This window comes from Leiobunum rupestre, chromosome 3, assembly GCF_980474605.1.
Source record: "Leiobunum rupestre chromosome 3, qqLeiRupe1.1.hap1, whole genome shotgun sequence".
In the NCBI taxonomy this organism is placed as follows: domain Eukaryota; kingdom Metazoa; phylum Arthropoda; class Arachnida; order Opiliones; family Sclerosomatidae; genus Leiobunum; species Leiobunum rupestre.
Window position 1 is genome coordinate 71,574,046 of NC_143386.1, and position 14,207 is coordinate 71,588,252.

Genomic DNA, 14,207 nt, shown 5'->3' on the forward strand with positions numbered 1-14,207 from the left:
ACAAAATTTGGTATTTGCCAAAAATTTTAAGTGTATTTAAAAAATATATACTTCAGTGGTCCATCAGGGGGAACAATGTACTTCTCTCCAATGTCCAAAACACTGTGAATTGTGACACCAAAACCAATTATGGCTGTCTTTCTTTGGCTTTTAAAAATCAAGTTGCATTCCAAGTCTGTTAAATTGAATAGAAGTTCTTTAGTCTTCATTATGTCACGTTTGGTTATTTCAAGGTTGGAAAGCCGAATTAGTGCCTTGTAACCTTTAGCCCATGGATTTCGAGAGTTTAATACATCAAACAAACTGCAATGAACAGTGAGGTCAGATATGGTGTCAAAATTGTTTAGAAAAGTTGCTTAAAAATTGTTTTTTTGTAGATACCGATCAATTTTTGATATAAATTTAGATGTTGGCCCGCTTCCTTGAAACACTGGATCACCAGCCTCTTTCAAAAATTCTATGCTTTTTGCCACAGAACTGCTAACTGTTTGTGCGGCCAAGTTGACTTTCATTTTTTGAGTTTTAAACTTAATATGAAATTTTGATAATTTGTTAGCCAACGTTAATCCTTCATATTCTTGATAGCTCTGAAGGATGGCAATATATGCCCATTCGAATTTCTAAATATTTACATTAAATGTTGTTCAATTTCCTTGATAACTTTTTAAGGTGAATTTCTCTTACTTCACCAGTCCGTTGGTCAATCAAAACACCGTAAAATTCCCATAGATTTCTCAATAGCTTTAACATGTGGCAAGCATCAAGGACCAAATGGCTCGCAAAATGGACAACTTCACCTGGATCCGCTAAAAAAGATATAACATTGTAGTCTTGAACAGATTATGTTCACCATAAACATATGAAAGTTTTATGATTTTGGTAGAGTGTTCCATGGTAAAAGATTTACTTGCTGTCCATGAAACACTTTATGGAAAGCTGATTAGGTAGAATTGTTTATTTTGATTTATTTTTTTTTGTCCAAAGGTACTTTAATACTTTCATTTATCTATGGCAATCACAGAACAAATTCAGTTTGTTTTTACCAGGGTTGGGAAAACTGCATTGAATAAGATCTTCCGTTATGACAACACCAAGAGATTGAGCCATGGAAATGTTACTTCTAAGTCCATCGCATGTAAGAGCAATACATTTGGCCCCTGTTTTATAGATTTGAAAGAGACACTCTTTTACCAAATTTTTTAACAGATGGCTAGGAGTGCCATGGACGAAGAAATATCCGACAGGGACTTTCCAATGGCCATTTATGGCTACAACCATAAATACGAGGGCAGATGTCGCAATTTCATCAGTATCTTGGGTATCGTGATCCAACCCCAAATTCACATAACCAGAAAATTCCTTCCCAGTCCATTCGGTGTGTTTTTTAATGGACATTTCATCCAAAGACAGTGCTACTAGCAGCGGATAATCAAATTTATCAACCTCATTTTTAATGTAGGTGAAACTTTCAGCCGTGAAGCCTGGTTGACCATTGACTTTGTTCGTCCATTCACGAAGTGTGTTGGGATGAGGTAAACAAAGATGTTTTCTCAAGAAATAGTAGGCTTTTGGAGAATAGAAATGCACCGTCATAGCAAAGCTTCGAATTAGCTGAGGGTATTTTTGTTTTTTCTGATTTTTTGGTCCTGTTTGACGCAAAAATGTAAACAATTCAATTGAAGTTGGTCCGAATCTTTCCTCAATATCCAGTGCATTTTCTTCTAAGAGAAGATTTTGTTTCTTCATTTGATGAAGTACGTGCTTGAGGGAAGAAAGTTTTAAAGTTTTGCGTTTCATGGCTTGCTTGGTAACTTTAAGTTTTTTTTTAGAGCTTGAACTCTATTTCTCCTTTGGGTTAAAGCCTTTTGGAACATAACATAATGGGTAGATGTTTGGCATGATTTCTATTGGGAAAAATTTAATTAAATCTAATTTTAATATTGTGCTATACTTCTATTTTACCTCAACAGTTTTAATTTCTTTCTTTAGCAATTGAGGATTAACACTACGGGATTCCTTGAAATATGTCTACAAAATTGACAAAACAAATTCTAAATAAACTTCACTAGGTAAGTATTTAAAATTTCTAACTACCCACATGATCGTGATTGCTCTTTGCATTTTCCAGTGCATTTTCAAAGTAAACACTTTCTTGTACATCATGCATACATTCATCTTCAGTTCCATTAACTTGGATAGGTTCATCGCCAATCACTATAGACTAAAAAGTGTAAAAAATATTAACCACAGTATGTGTAGATCTTCCAAGCTTACTCTTTTCAGAAAGAATTTTATATTTATTATTAGGGCAACTATACTTACTTCCGAGTGTTTATCATCGTTGGATAGTATGTCTAATTCAAGAGCATAGAAATCTAGATCTGGCTGCTCTGACACACTTGGAGACGCTGCAACATCTAATATTTCCGATAGCTGGATACTGGAATCAAACTGCAGGGTATCTGAAGTTTCCATTGCTTTATGCTTGCTATAGCTCCGCTACAAAGTCGTGTATTATGTATATATACCTATTTCACTAACATTATTAAACACTGAATTATATACTTTTGTCCCAGTTTCATTAAATGTTAGATCACTTTTTTCCCTCGCAAAAACCGAATGAATTGAGTCTTCCTTAAGAATTTTCCGCGTGAGATCTTTCGCGTTTTTGCCAACACGATAATCCGATTCTTTAAAGTGTTTTCCACAAACAAAGTGATACTTTCCGGGTATTAAGTTCAAACGATTTATTGCCTTAAGCCATTTTGAGCACAAGTTTAAGTTAGATTGAGGTAATCTTTATTATAAAAAATGGACAATACAAGGTTTTAAACAAAGATATGAAATTGTTATGATAAAAACAAGAAATACTTGTGAAATGGTATTTTTTCCTTTGGTGACCGACTTTTACAATTGGGAACTACACAAGTTTGTACCATTTTCAATTGTTTGAAGTTTAAATTTACGTAAAATATTTTATTTCGCGTTGTATTTTACCAAAAACTAACTTTATTTTCGTAAATTAAACAATTTTTACAAGTCTCTAAGAAAATACGTTTTTGCGTCCTGCGTTCGAATTTTCCGCTTTTTATAGTTTCTCCGTTCTCCACCAAACGATTTGGTGGCGCCACGGAATTTTGTCCATATCACACATGAGACGCGCGCGGGACGGAAAACCGGGCACAAAACGCTAGTGCCTTGAGATTCTGCAATACTCCGTCTAGGTATAAGTATAGTTCCTATGTCTATGATACCTGCGGAGATAAATTTGCCAGAGCTTTAACAGCGGAACTTCGACCGTCACCTATATGCTAAAGCTCTTGCAGCTGCAGGCCGAGTCACTGACTCACTTCTGGAAAATCGAGACTCGTATCAAAGAGTATGGAGGTAATAGAGATAAAACGACCGGGAGAGGTCCGCAACGGAACGTTCGCCACCGAGGGGGATGACAATGGGGAAAAAGCACAGTAAACCGAGCTTCAAAATAGCTACCGCAGCCGCAGCGCCATTTCGGGAAGAAACGCAATTCATCTAAAAGAATTATTACATTTTCAAATCGCGCCATTGACTGCAATTTGGAAATCGCTTGACTATAATTGTATGTAATACTAATACGCTAACTTTAGTGCCTAATTTACCATTATAATTTATTATTAGCATTTTGGTTTGCTTAACTTCGTAGCTGTTTTTGTCAAAGTTGTAAAAAGTATTATCAATTACTATAAAGAGATTTTAAGCCTTGGACTCTAATGAAAATATCATTATGGCATATTGCCTTTATAAATCGTGCAAGAACTACTCGACATCTAAAAGAAATCGAGATTCCGGTATTTATTTTATACCTGTGCCTAAGCCAACCAGAAATTTAGCCAAATGTATCACCTGGCTTGAAGCGATTGGTAGAAATGATATTACCCCACAAAGTTTAACTCGCTACCACTATGTTTGTTCAAAACATTTTGTAGAGAGTACAGGGCCTACCGAAGAATTTCCTAATCCTGTTCCTGACAAGCAAGCAGAAAAGATACTATCGAAACTGAAGCCTAATCATGTAGACCATTCATATGCCTGTAGACCTCAAGGTTTGTAGAGCAATTTAAAAATATATATGTTATGAACTTTCGCTATAGTTTTTTTGTTTATAGTTGGAGGAAGTTTTAATGCTACAACGCAGCTAACCAATTTTGAAGATTTTGAAGAAGGCAGGAATGTTGATCACGCTGAAACTACGAGCAATGTAATTTGATAGTTTTCATAGGAACAATTTGTAAACAGTAGTGTAGCTCAGACCTCCGAGCACAAGCCCCCCTCCGAGCACAAACAATATTCAGGATTTTATCTAGTATCTAGCATATAATTTGATCTGAAATTAGGGGACCCCTAAACCATTGGGTCCCTCCCGCTATACGAGGTCTGCGGAGTTCTTATCTACACCACTGTTTCTAAATATCCTTTAAATGGTATATTAAATTTATGGATCATTTACAGATGCTTGCAGTTATGCATGGTAGTGCAGCTGGAGATAAAAATCTTGAGAAATGTCTAGAAACTAATGGTGACAATTTTCCTACTGATGTAAATAACTGTGTTACTACAGCAGAGAAACAACCTTTTTCTGAAATTGAAAATTTTGCCCAAAGATATTTCTTATATCAATCGGATAATTTAACATCCCATTCCTGGAATTTAATTGTTGACAATTCGAACTCTGCAATAAGTGGGTTGACATTTGTCAAATCAAATAATGAAATGATTAGAATTGGAATTAAGCTATCTAACTTGCTAGAATTAAATTTGAGTGTTTACAACCAATTACTAAGTAATGAACATGCGGTTTTTCAGTCTGAAAATTTAAGTTACGGAAAACGTGTATTGGAAATCAGTGAATTATTGAATATTATGAAAGATTTAGAAAAGTGGTCCATTTGTGAAGGAGTAACGGGTGATTTGTTAAACCACTTTAAAACAAAAACGCATAATGCAGCTTCTTATTGTGAATTAAGCCACGCTTTAAAGTCCAAGAAATGTCAACCTTTTTTTAATAGTCAACAGTCGAAACTGTGTCAAGAGTGCAGGCGGGTGAAGAAATCATTGAAAAAGCGGATTAAAAATGAAAAATTAAATGAAAAGCTCAAGTGTCAGACAAATAAAGGGCCAATGAAGAAACGCATAGCTGCTTTAAGGTTGAAGAATTTAGCATTAAAACGAAGGGTTAGAACTCTAGAAGAAAAAGTCAGAAAACTTATAAACAAAGATGGAGTATTACTCAGTGAAGAAGAGGGAAACGATTTGGAGGAGCTCCTAGCAAAAAATCCATTAGATTGTAATAATGCTTTTCAGAAGGTTTTGCTTCGTGAACAAATAAGAATACTACAGACAAATATTTCAAGACCGAAAAAATGGCACCCTGCCATCATACAATGGTGCTTGTATATGCGAGCTAAATCACCAACTTCATACGAAGCATTAAAACAAACTTTAGTTCTGCCTTCACAAATGACGCTTCACAACTACTCAAAACAATTAATTGGAAAAAGTGGTTTTCATGAAGAGATGTTAAGTGAAATGAGAGACAAAATTAATATCGAAGATTTAGAGGAACACCAACAGTACTTTTCATTAATTTTAGATGAAATACATACTAAAGAAGACCTTGTGTTTAATAGTGGAACTGGACAACTTATAGGGTTTACAAATTTGAATGATTTTAGAAATACTATTCACGATGCAGAAAGAAAATTTAATGGTTCTTTTTACGAAAAACCAGTCTTAGCTAACAGTGTTTTACAATTAATGGTTAGAGGGCTAACAACAAATTTTAAATTTCCTTTCGCATATTTTCCTGTGGCTAAACTATCTGCAGATGATCTTCACTCGATAGTGAGTGAAGCTATTGAAAATCTCACTTCTGCCGGTTTCAAAATTCTCACCGTGGTCTGCGATAAGGCGGGCATCAATCAAAAAATGATTAAACTGTTTACAGAAAGTGACAGGGTGAAATATGGAGAAAAAGTTGGTTACAAGTGTGTCAATTACTTCAACAATTCAGAGCCTATTTTTTTTGTTTCTGATGTTTGCCACCTCATAAAAACAACTCGAAATATTTTATCGAACAGTGGCAAACTAAAACAATTAAAAAACAAAAAGAAGCGGTACCTTAGACTACTTAAAAAAAATAACAAGTTAATGCTGTGGAAGCATGTATACGACACTTTTACTATTGACAGACGTTCACTCATCAGAAAAGCACCTCGTGTAAATATTGAACATGTGAAAATTACAGCGTTTGGTGCCATGAGAGTTAAACTAGCAACGCAGATACTATCTTCAACTTTTGCTAATGCTATGGAACAACTTCTCGGAGATCAAGCCTCAGAAACTGTTAAATTTTTAAGGCTCTTTGATAAATTTTTTGATATCTTCAATGTATCTAATCTTGATGAGGGACAACATTCCCGGAAACCAGCTCTTAATCCATTTCGGAGCTTGGATGATTGGAGGTTCAAGGTACGTCTTTCATTTGGAGCAGCTCCAAACATTTACATTAATGAAAATCAAAACTATTTTAGTGGTTAAATGAAACATTTCTGAATTACTTATCCGATTGGGAAAAAGAAGTATCGGAGATTGAGTACCACGAAATACCAGATGGATTGGATGGAGACAAATCCAGAATGCTACTGAGTAAAGAAACTCTTTTTGGTTTAAGAATGACAGGTATTGGAATTCTCTAGCAATTAGTTTAGTAGTTAATAAATATTTCAATTAACAAATTATTTTTCACAGTAAAGTCACTCACTGAAGCTATTCAGTTTCTCATTCGAAAGGGTGCAAAATACATATTAACGTCGCATTTTAATCAAGACTCATTAGAGAGGTACTTTGGGAAGCAACGCTCCGCAATTGGGCATGGTTCAAACCCAACAATTGCACAATATGGGCAAAGTGAAAAACGATTGAAGTTAATTGGTTCCCTCGCTCTACGCCCAAAAAATGGAAACTGTCAACTGAAAAGAAAGAGATTTTTGCGAAGAAACGAAGCCAGAAAACGTTTAAGATTATAAATTTATTTCAAATTCATGTCAATAAATTGTTTTTCATCACAGGCTACTTTTTGAATTTTCAATTGACTCCTCAAAGAGTTAGTATTTAAAACTATTTTCTTCGCTATTTGCACTTCATTTTTGTATTTTGAAACTGTGGCCTTCAAATAAGTGTTGAGTAAGGTTCTGTATGATAATTTCTGAGCTCTCTTTGCAATTTCTGAATTATTCCCCCAAAGCTCACACCAAACTTTATTCAACTCTTTTGAATTATCCAGGGTCGCAAAGATCATAGATTTCCTATTTTCATTATCATGTAAAATTCTGTAGCTGTTTACTTTGAGAAAGGAGTCAATAATTTTAGCGGCAGTTTTAAAAAATTCAAATGTTTTTTCATTAATGTACAGCAGGCCACCCCGATCTTGTTTTACAGTCCATGAATACTGTAATGTAGGAACTATAGGCTTTGGAGATAGTGCATTTTTTTGGAACTCATCACAATTATACATTGAAATTATTTTGTTAACTATATTGCCACAAACCTGATGGAACTGACTATCCTCACATTCTTCGACTTTAGCATTTGAATTATGGGGAGTCTCTTGATTTTCATCAGAGAGTGAATTTAAAAAGGAACTATGAAGTTCATTGAACAATCTCACTAAAAATGTATATATAACAATTTTTAAATCCCTAGAGCTTAGTTCCTTAATTTTTGTAATGTGAACAAATGAATGAGACACTTCGTTAAAAAAATCAATATCGTTCATTAATTGTTCTTTTTTAAGAACAAAATTTTGAACATCAAAATACCCAAAGTCATCACTAAATATTCCCAAGTATTCTTCTGCCTGTGGCGTTAAATAATTAATTTTCTTAAAACGAATTTCTTCGAAACAATCAATCACATGGACTGATTTTCCCACTGAAAAAACCTTTTTTAACTTTGATGCTTCGCTCAAAATAATTTTGCTTTTGTTATCAAAGATTTCTCTGTTAAAAACACCAGAGAGCAATTCTAAAAAGAACAATAATAAGAGTTGAAATTACATTTTTCATCAATTATTTACAAATATTTATTACTTACTTTTACTTTTCCTGCTTTTCGTTTTGGAACTTTTAATAGATTTAACTTTGGCATATTTATGATCTAAATCCATTTTCAAAATTAAAAAGGTACGTCAAGACCACGCGCTAAAATTGCTGCAATTCTATTTTGAATTTTGCGTCTTTTTTGATTACAAAGAATACCGAAATGGCGCTGCGGTAGCTATATTGGAGCTCGGTTTACTGTGCTTTTTCCCCATTGTCATCCCCCTCGGTGGCGAACGTTCCGTTGCGGACCTCTCCCGGTCGTTTTAACTCTATTACCTCCATACTCTTTGCTCGTATTCGGAGATAAATTTCAAGGCCGCGGCAGCTGCAGCGCTTAACGGTGAGGCGTTGACGGCCGTTTCTATTCCTTCTTCTAGAGGAGGCAAGGGCGCGAGCCAGGCCAATTTAAAATGTACGATACCTTGTGTTTTTTTATTAAACTTCAGGAAATGTTATTGTTATTTATAATTACAATTTATAACTACACAAAAACCTCGTTTTATTCGCTGCTTCAACTTGTTTGGGTGCACGTATGCGATTATGGTACGTCACAACTCACAAGTATCTTAGTGCTAAAATTATTTTAGTATGCCTATTTATGAAATTACGGTTGTAGTGCAACCGTTCAACGATGGCGTCGTAATTAAACCTGGTAGGCATATATATAAGGGACAAACGATAAGTTTTATGGGAACTTTAGAATATCAAATGCAAGTGCTTTCTTATAAAAAATTTCCTAAAAATGTCTAAAAGCTTTATAGAGTTTTATGGTTTTATAGAATGCCTATGGTGCACTAATACCTACAGTGCCATGGGTGGATTCTCTTGGCCTAAATCAAGGCCCAGTATTCCTCTTGTGCGGATGAAGTTAAATAATGAGTAATTTAGAAAAATAAAAGGTTGGGGAAAATGATCAATAAGTAATCGGCTGACTAGTAGTAACAAATAAGTGTGATCAGAAGTAAAAAATAAAAGTGACACTGATCGAAGAAATTTTCGATGCTTTCCTAGTATGACTAGAAGTAACAAATAAGTGTAAATATGTTTATATGTGTGACCGTGGATATATTTTGGTTGCGATACCGGCGTTGCAGGTTGCTGTGAATAGCTCAAACAAACTTAACACATTAGAAGGATTGTGTGTATTCCGACCGTCGTACGTCTTGTTAATTTATAGATACATTCTTGATTAATAATTCTCTGTGCTATTTGGAAATTTTTACATTGTAAATATCTATAAATCAAAGTACTAGGGTCCACCGATACAAACAGTCTATTGGAAAAAATATCCAAGGCGTTTTTCGTTGATAAGATACGAGGGGCTCGATGATAACCGCGTCAGAGTAAACAATTGCCAGTCTTTTAGTCGGTGATCGGAGTTTTCCATTCGTAACAAAGCAACGTAATTGCTGTTAAGTAACGCAAATGATATGGATACACATGAATTAGTGCCTTTCTTGAATTCAAGTAAAGCTGTATGTGGCAAAACTGGTCATTTAGCCGTGTTTTTCAGAGACGTTTCCTATTCATACTGCAAAAAAGCTGGCGATAAAGCGCTGAATAGCACCAAACTCTTAATTGATAATGGGTCTACGTGAGTAGCTTTACAATTAATACTAAGAAAATACAATTTTTTAGTATAACATTTTTGAAATATATTAACTTATATCTAAAATGCTGAGGCGCAGACGCTTTGTGATTTATCGTGATTTAGCAGACGAAAATCCAGAAGATTATGCATTTATTAAATCAATATATATAAATTCGCCTCCACGTGGCTCTTCGTTAACTGAAAAAGCTATTTATCAACGTAGATCTTGATTACCTATTTAGGAGCTGTTAGCTCTTGATGTTACATTTTTAAGTAATTTTCGGACTATTCTGGCTATAGACGATAAATCGCTTTATAGTACAACACTGGTATAAGTTTAGATACTACCAATTTTAGTAACAGTTTCAGGGCCCGTTGCATAGACGATTTCTCACTATCGTAAATTTACAATTATTGTAACTTTACGATAAAGTGGGCGTGGCTAACGAACTTACGCTTTGTTTCGCTAAAACGATCTGCAAAGTCAATTGACTCGTAGACTTATGAGGTGTCTAAATCAGGGTTCGTACACGACCTGGAATACCTGGGAAACCTGGAAAAGTCAGGGAATTTGAAAATATTTCCAAAAGGTCAGGGAAAAGTCAGGGAATTTGAAAATGATTCCCAATGGTCAGGGAATAGTCAGGGAAATTTAAAATGGTCCGAAATAGTAAGGGAATTTTAAAATGACCCCAAAAACAAATCCGGCAAATAAATTTTTTAAAAATGTATTAAAAATACATAATTAACATTTTTCAAGATTTTACCTCAAAACATAAATTTATTCTACAAAAATGGTCAGGGAAATTTGGCAATTTAGTCAGGGAAAACCTGGAAATGTCAGGGAATTTAATTACGGAAATTTTGTACGAACCCTGGAGTCTTATACCGCGGATGTATTCAAAACAACAACAATGCTCGTGTTTGTCAATTTTATCCCGATGGGAAGAGCTGGTGATAGTAATCGAGGAATAAACGTTGAATCAGTAATTGTAAGAGGAAGGATTAATCGCTACATACCAAACCCTTTGGAATTATCAGACCGCAAGTATTAATCAAACTTTTGGATGAGCAAAGACCCGATCTGGACCATTAGGCCTAGCTTCCAAACTATAAGCAAGGGCTTGTAGCTCCCTCGCACTAAAATTTGGTGACCTCTCCTTTACCGGTATTATTTTAACATACTTATTTCCAACAAACTACGCGAGTAAAAACTTGAACATAAAATCAGAAAATACTTGGAAATGATTACTTTCACAACAGATGGGTATTTTTTGTGTTAAAAATGGCACTTTCCCATTGATTAATAAGTGGGCAGAGGGTATGCAAAAACAAATTCGAAAATACTCGACTCGTCATTTACGATAATGCAACGCGCTTTCGATTTGCAATATCGTAAATTTACGATATATTGTAAATCCGTTCTCGTAACCTATTGATTCTTGTGGAATTGGGGCAAAAGCTACATTAAAGGGGCTCCAAAGTTCTGTGGCAAAAAAAAAATAAATTTGAGCATGCTTTTCCTTCCCCCCAACCCCTCACTCGGCCTTGGCAGAGCCAATCGTAAATTTCGCACTTTACTGACTTTACACACATTTTGCCACCGAACTTTGGAGCCCCTGGGGCATTTTAACATTAGCTGACGTTTCTGATTAATTCTTGAGCTAAAAATTTTGTTAGTTTTTAATATAATAAAATTAGTGATGAAATTTATTACCAGCGACAAAAATTGTCAGTACATGTAGGGTTCGTTTCTGTGACTCAAATTCGCTTACTGTACTTTCGCCTCGCAGCAAGATGAACCAGGTTCGATCCCAGCTTGTAGAACTATGTGAAAACTCGTAACCACTCCTTCTGCGTTGAGTTTGCAAGTTCTCTCCCCACTGGTTAAAGGGGTTTTCCTCCAAGCTCTTCGGTTTCCCCTTCCATAAAAAACTTGTTGAGTTAATAGTTAGTGTAGGGCACTGTTACAGGCGGGCCCTCAGCTAGTGGTGTGTTTCGAGGCACCCTTTTCCCCATATTCGAACCACCGCAGTAAGGCCGCCTCCCCCTTTTTCTCATGCGATAATTACCGTGGCACCCTTTACCCCATAGTCGAACCACCGCAGTAATGACCCCCACCCTTTTTTCCACGCGATAATTTCCGTGGTACCCTTTACCCCATAGTCGAACCTCCCCCCCCAGTAAGGCTTCTTCCCCCTTTTCCCCAGGGGATAATTGTCATGGTACTCTTTTCCCCATAGTAGAACCACCCCAGTAAGGCCCTTTCTCCCCTTTTTCCCATGTGATAATTACCGTGGTACCCCTCCCCCCTTTTCCCATGTGATAACTACCTTGGTACCCCTACCCCCTTTTCCCATGTGATAATTACCGTGGTACTCCCTCCCCCTTTTCCCATGTTATAACTACCGTGGTATCCCCTCCACCCTTTTCCCCATGTTATAATTACCGTGGTACCCCCTCCACCCTTTCCCATGTGATAATAACCGCGGGACCCCCTCCCCCTTTGTCCCATGCGATAATTACCGTGGTACTCCCCTCCCGTTTTCCCATGCGAGAATTTCCGTGGTACCCTTTTCCCCGCAAAAATTACTCAAAAACTCGCAGGCGTCCCCAACCCCTCTGTACTCCTTTAAACCCCCTGTATCCAATGGCTGATCTACTCTCATGACGAACAAATAAAAATACGCTCGTCCTTGAGTCCCGATTTACAGTGCTAAATTCGAGCCAGTGCGAAATCCGATCCGAAATTCCAAAAAGGAACTCAATGACAAAAATATACTGAATGACCTAGTATTAAGGCGAAGCGCAACGACCACGGGTTATACACAGAGAAATTACCTTCGGCGATGTCACGTTAGACCCGATTTCTGAAATATACTAAATGACCTAGTATTAAGGCGAAGCGCTAGGCATACCATCGGTGTGTACGTCCGTGTACCTGCCACGTTAGAGTCGCGAATGAAAGTCAGAAAAAAATGCGACGAAAGGGGCTTAAGAGTTTTATAATGTAGATTATGTAGATATTTCACAAAAAATATGTTTTGGTTTTATGTTCTTACTTTATCTCTCAAGCAGATTGCTTAAAAGTAAAATAATAAAACAAAATTATATAAATGCATAAAAAACAAACAAACAAACCTGAAAGAATACGAATTTTAAAACAAAGATAAGCTAAATAAACTTAAACTTGAAAGATGATCCAAAACCCCTTATGTTTAAGTCGCTTATGTGAACCACGATACGGTGTATTAAAAAGGATTCATATTTTCAATATATCTTAAATTTAAATAATTTTGTTAATAGCCAGGTTTTGATAAAAGTCGTACGTGAAGTCCGAAATGAACATAGCTTCTATTATTTTGTGTCACAGCTACGCTCTTCTGGGTCCGAGTGGTTGTGGAAAGACGACGCTGTTGAAGATCATAAACGGGCTTCTAACTCCCGACATCGGCGAAGTTGAACTCTTCGGGAAGTCCATTGATGATTTCCGGACGCAAGAACGGGCCGCTTTGATAGGATTCATGCCTCAGGTATATAGCTCCAGGGTTTAATGTGAGAGTAAAGTAACACGATTGGAAAATGGTGAATGACGTTTGTTAAGGATACAATAATAAGCGAACAGTTATGGCCTTGGAATGTCTTCCCTTCTCTTAAAGACCAGGAACAGGGTGAATTTCTAGCCGTCTAATCCTGTCCTCGATGTTTTGACGAGTGACAGCTTAACTGACATCTATGACAAATTGATTGACATCTCTGACAGCTTGAGTGACCACTTGGACAATTCTGGATATTTTACAAATCAAAAACAGTCTGAGCCGTTGGTCAAGCTGTCCAAGCTGTCACTTCTCAAGAAATCAACAAGTTCAGATATGTGGTGGTCAAAATACGCGCACGAGAAAATGGAATATATATTACCGGCTTTTAAAATCTGCGTGATTTGCTAACCCTGGGTATTCGTCAATTTCCACCTAGTACACGTGAGCGACTGGATATTTGCGAATTTGTTGCACGAGATTTGGAAACTGAAGGTTGTTCTGTAAAAAAAACTTACCTTATTTTGAGTTTCAAGGAGTTTTTATTCCGATTTTTTATTTTTAATGTTGACGAATATTAGGACTTTCAAAGTGATTTGAAAATTTCAAGAATCTTTTTTTTAAAGAGTAGGCCAGTAGGGGGCTTGTTCACGAATATTCTTCCCCTTGTGCAACACCCTAACTATCTGGAGCGGATTATTTAATTCGGCGTTTCTATGGGAGGAAATGCTTAGGCAAGCCATTAGGCAGGTGGGAAAAATCTCTAGAAACCATGACCAAGTTTATTTTGTTGGCCGTTAGTTTATTTATTAAGTGCTCGCTTGTTTGAAAGGTATTTGGGCGACGGAGAGCTACAGCATTTCCAATATTTCGACATCGAAGCCCATTAGAAAAAAGTTAGGAAAGTGTGGTTACGGAATTGCTTTATTATGAAAGAATTTT

At 36.2% G+C, this 14,207-nt stretch overlaps 2 protein-coding genes across 4 annotated transcripts in view; both read left to right on the forward strand.

Moving 5' to 3' along the window:
- Positions 1–1,110: 1,110 nt before the first annotated feature.
- On the forward strand, positions 1,111–2,020 carry LOC149954534 (uncharacterized). 2 transcript variants are annotated; one of them, XM_090170364.1, is made up of 6 exons: positions 1,111–1,135; positions 1,207–1,375; positions 1,460–1,617; positions 1,683–1,754; positions 1,830–1,884; positions 1,990–2,020. In XM_090170364.1, the coding sequence occupies exons 1-3, from the start codon at positions 1,112–1,114 to the stop codon at positions 1,534–1,536; spliced, it is 270 nt and encodes an 89-aa protein (XP_090026490.1). In that variant the 5' UTR covers position 1,111; the 3' UTR covers positions 1,537–1,617; positions 1,683–1,754; positions 1,830–1,884; positions 1,990–2,020. The 2 variants fall into 2 exon arrangements, with proteins under 2 accessions (XP_090026490.1, XP_090026489.1); XM_090170363.1 differs by having other exon boundaries at positions 1,460–1,532.
- Positions 2,021–9,470: 7,450 nt separating this feature from the next.
- Positions 9,471–14,207, forward strand: part of LOC149954535 (ABC transporter G family member 23-like) — a 31,532-nt gene continuing 26,795 nt past the window's right edge. For both annotated transcript variants that reach the window (XM_090170365.1, XM_090170366.1), the window contains exons 1-2: positions 9,471–9,732; positions 13,103–13,262. In XM_090170365.1, the coding sequence (XP_090026491.1) occupies positions 9,569–9,732; positions 13,103–13,262 (324 nt within the window). In that variant the 5' untranslated portion in view covers positions 9,471–9,568. The remainder of the gene's footprint in view (positions 9,733–13,102; positions 13,263–14,207) is intronic.

What these genes read in the sequence shown, in the direction of transcription:
- LOC149954534 (XM_090170363.1), top strand. Translation starts at nt 1,112, where the DNA reads ATGTTACTTCTAAGTCCATCGCAT. An exon ending in TACTTCTAAGTCCATCGCAT is followed by an intron (nt 1,136 to 1,206) that starts GTAAGAGCAATA and finishes ATTTTTTAACAG; the next exon opens with ATGGCTAGGAGTGCCATGGA. An exon ending in ACGAAGTGTGTTGGGATGAG is followed by an intron (nt 1,533 to 1,682) that starts GTAAACAAAGAT and finishes ATTCAATTGAAG; the next exon opens with TTGGTCCGAATCTTTCCTCA.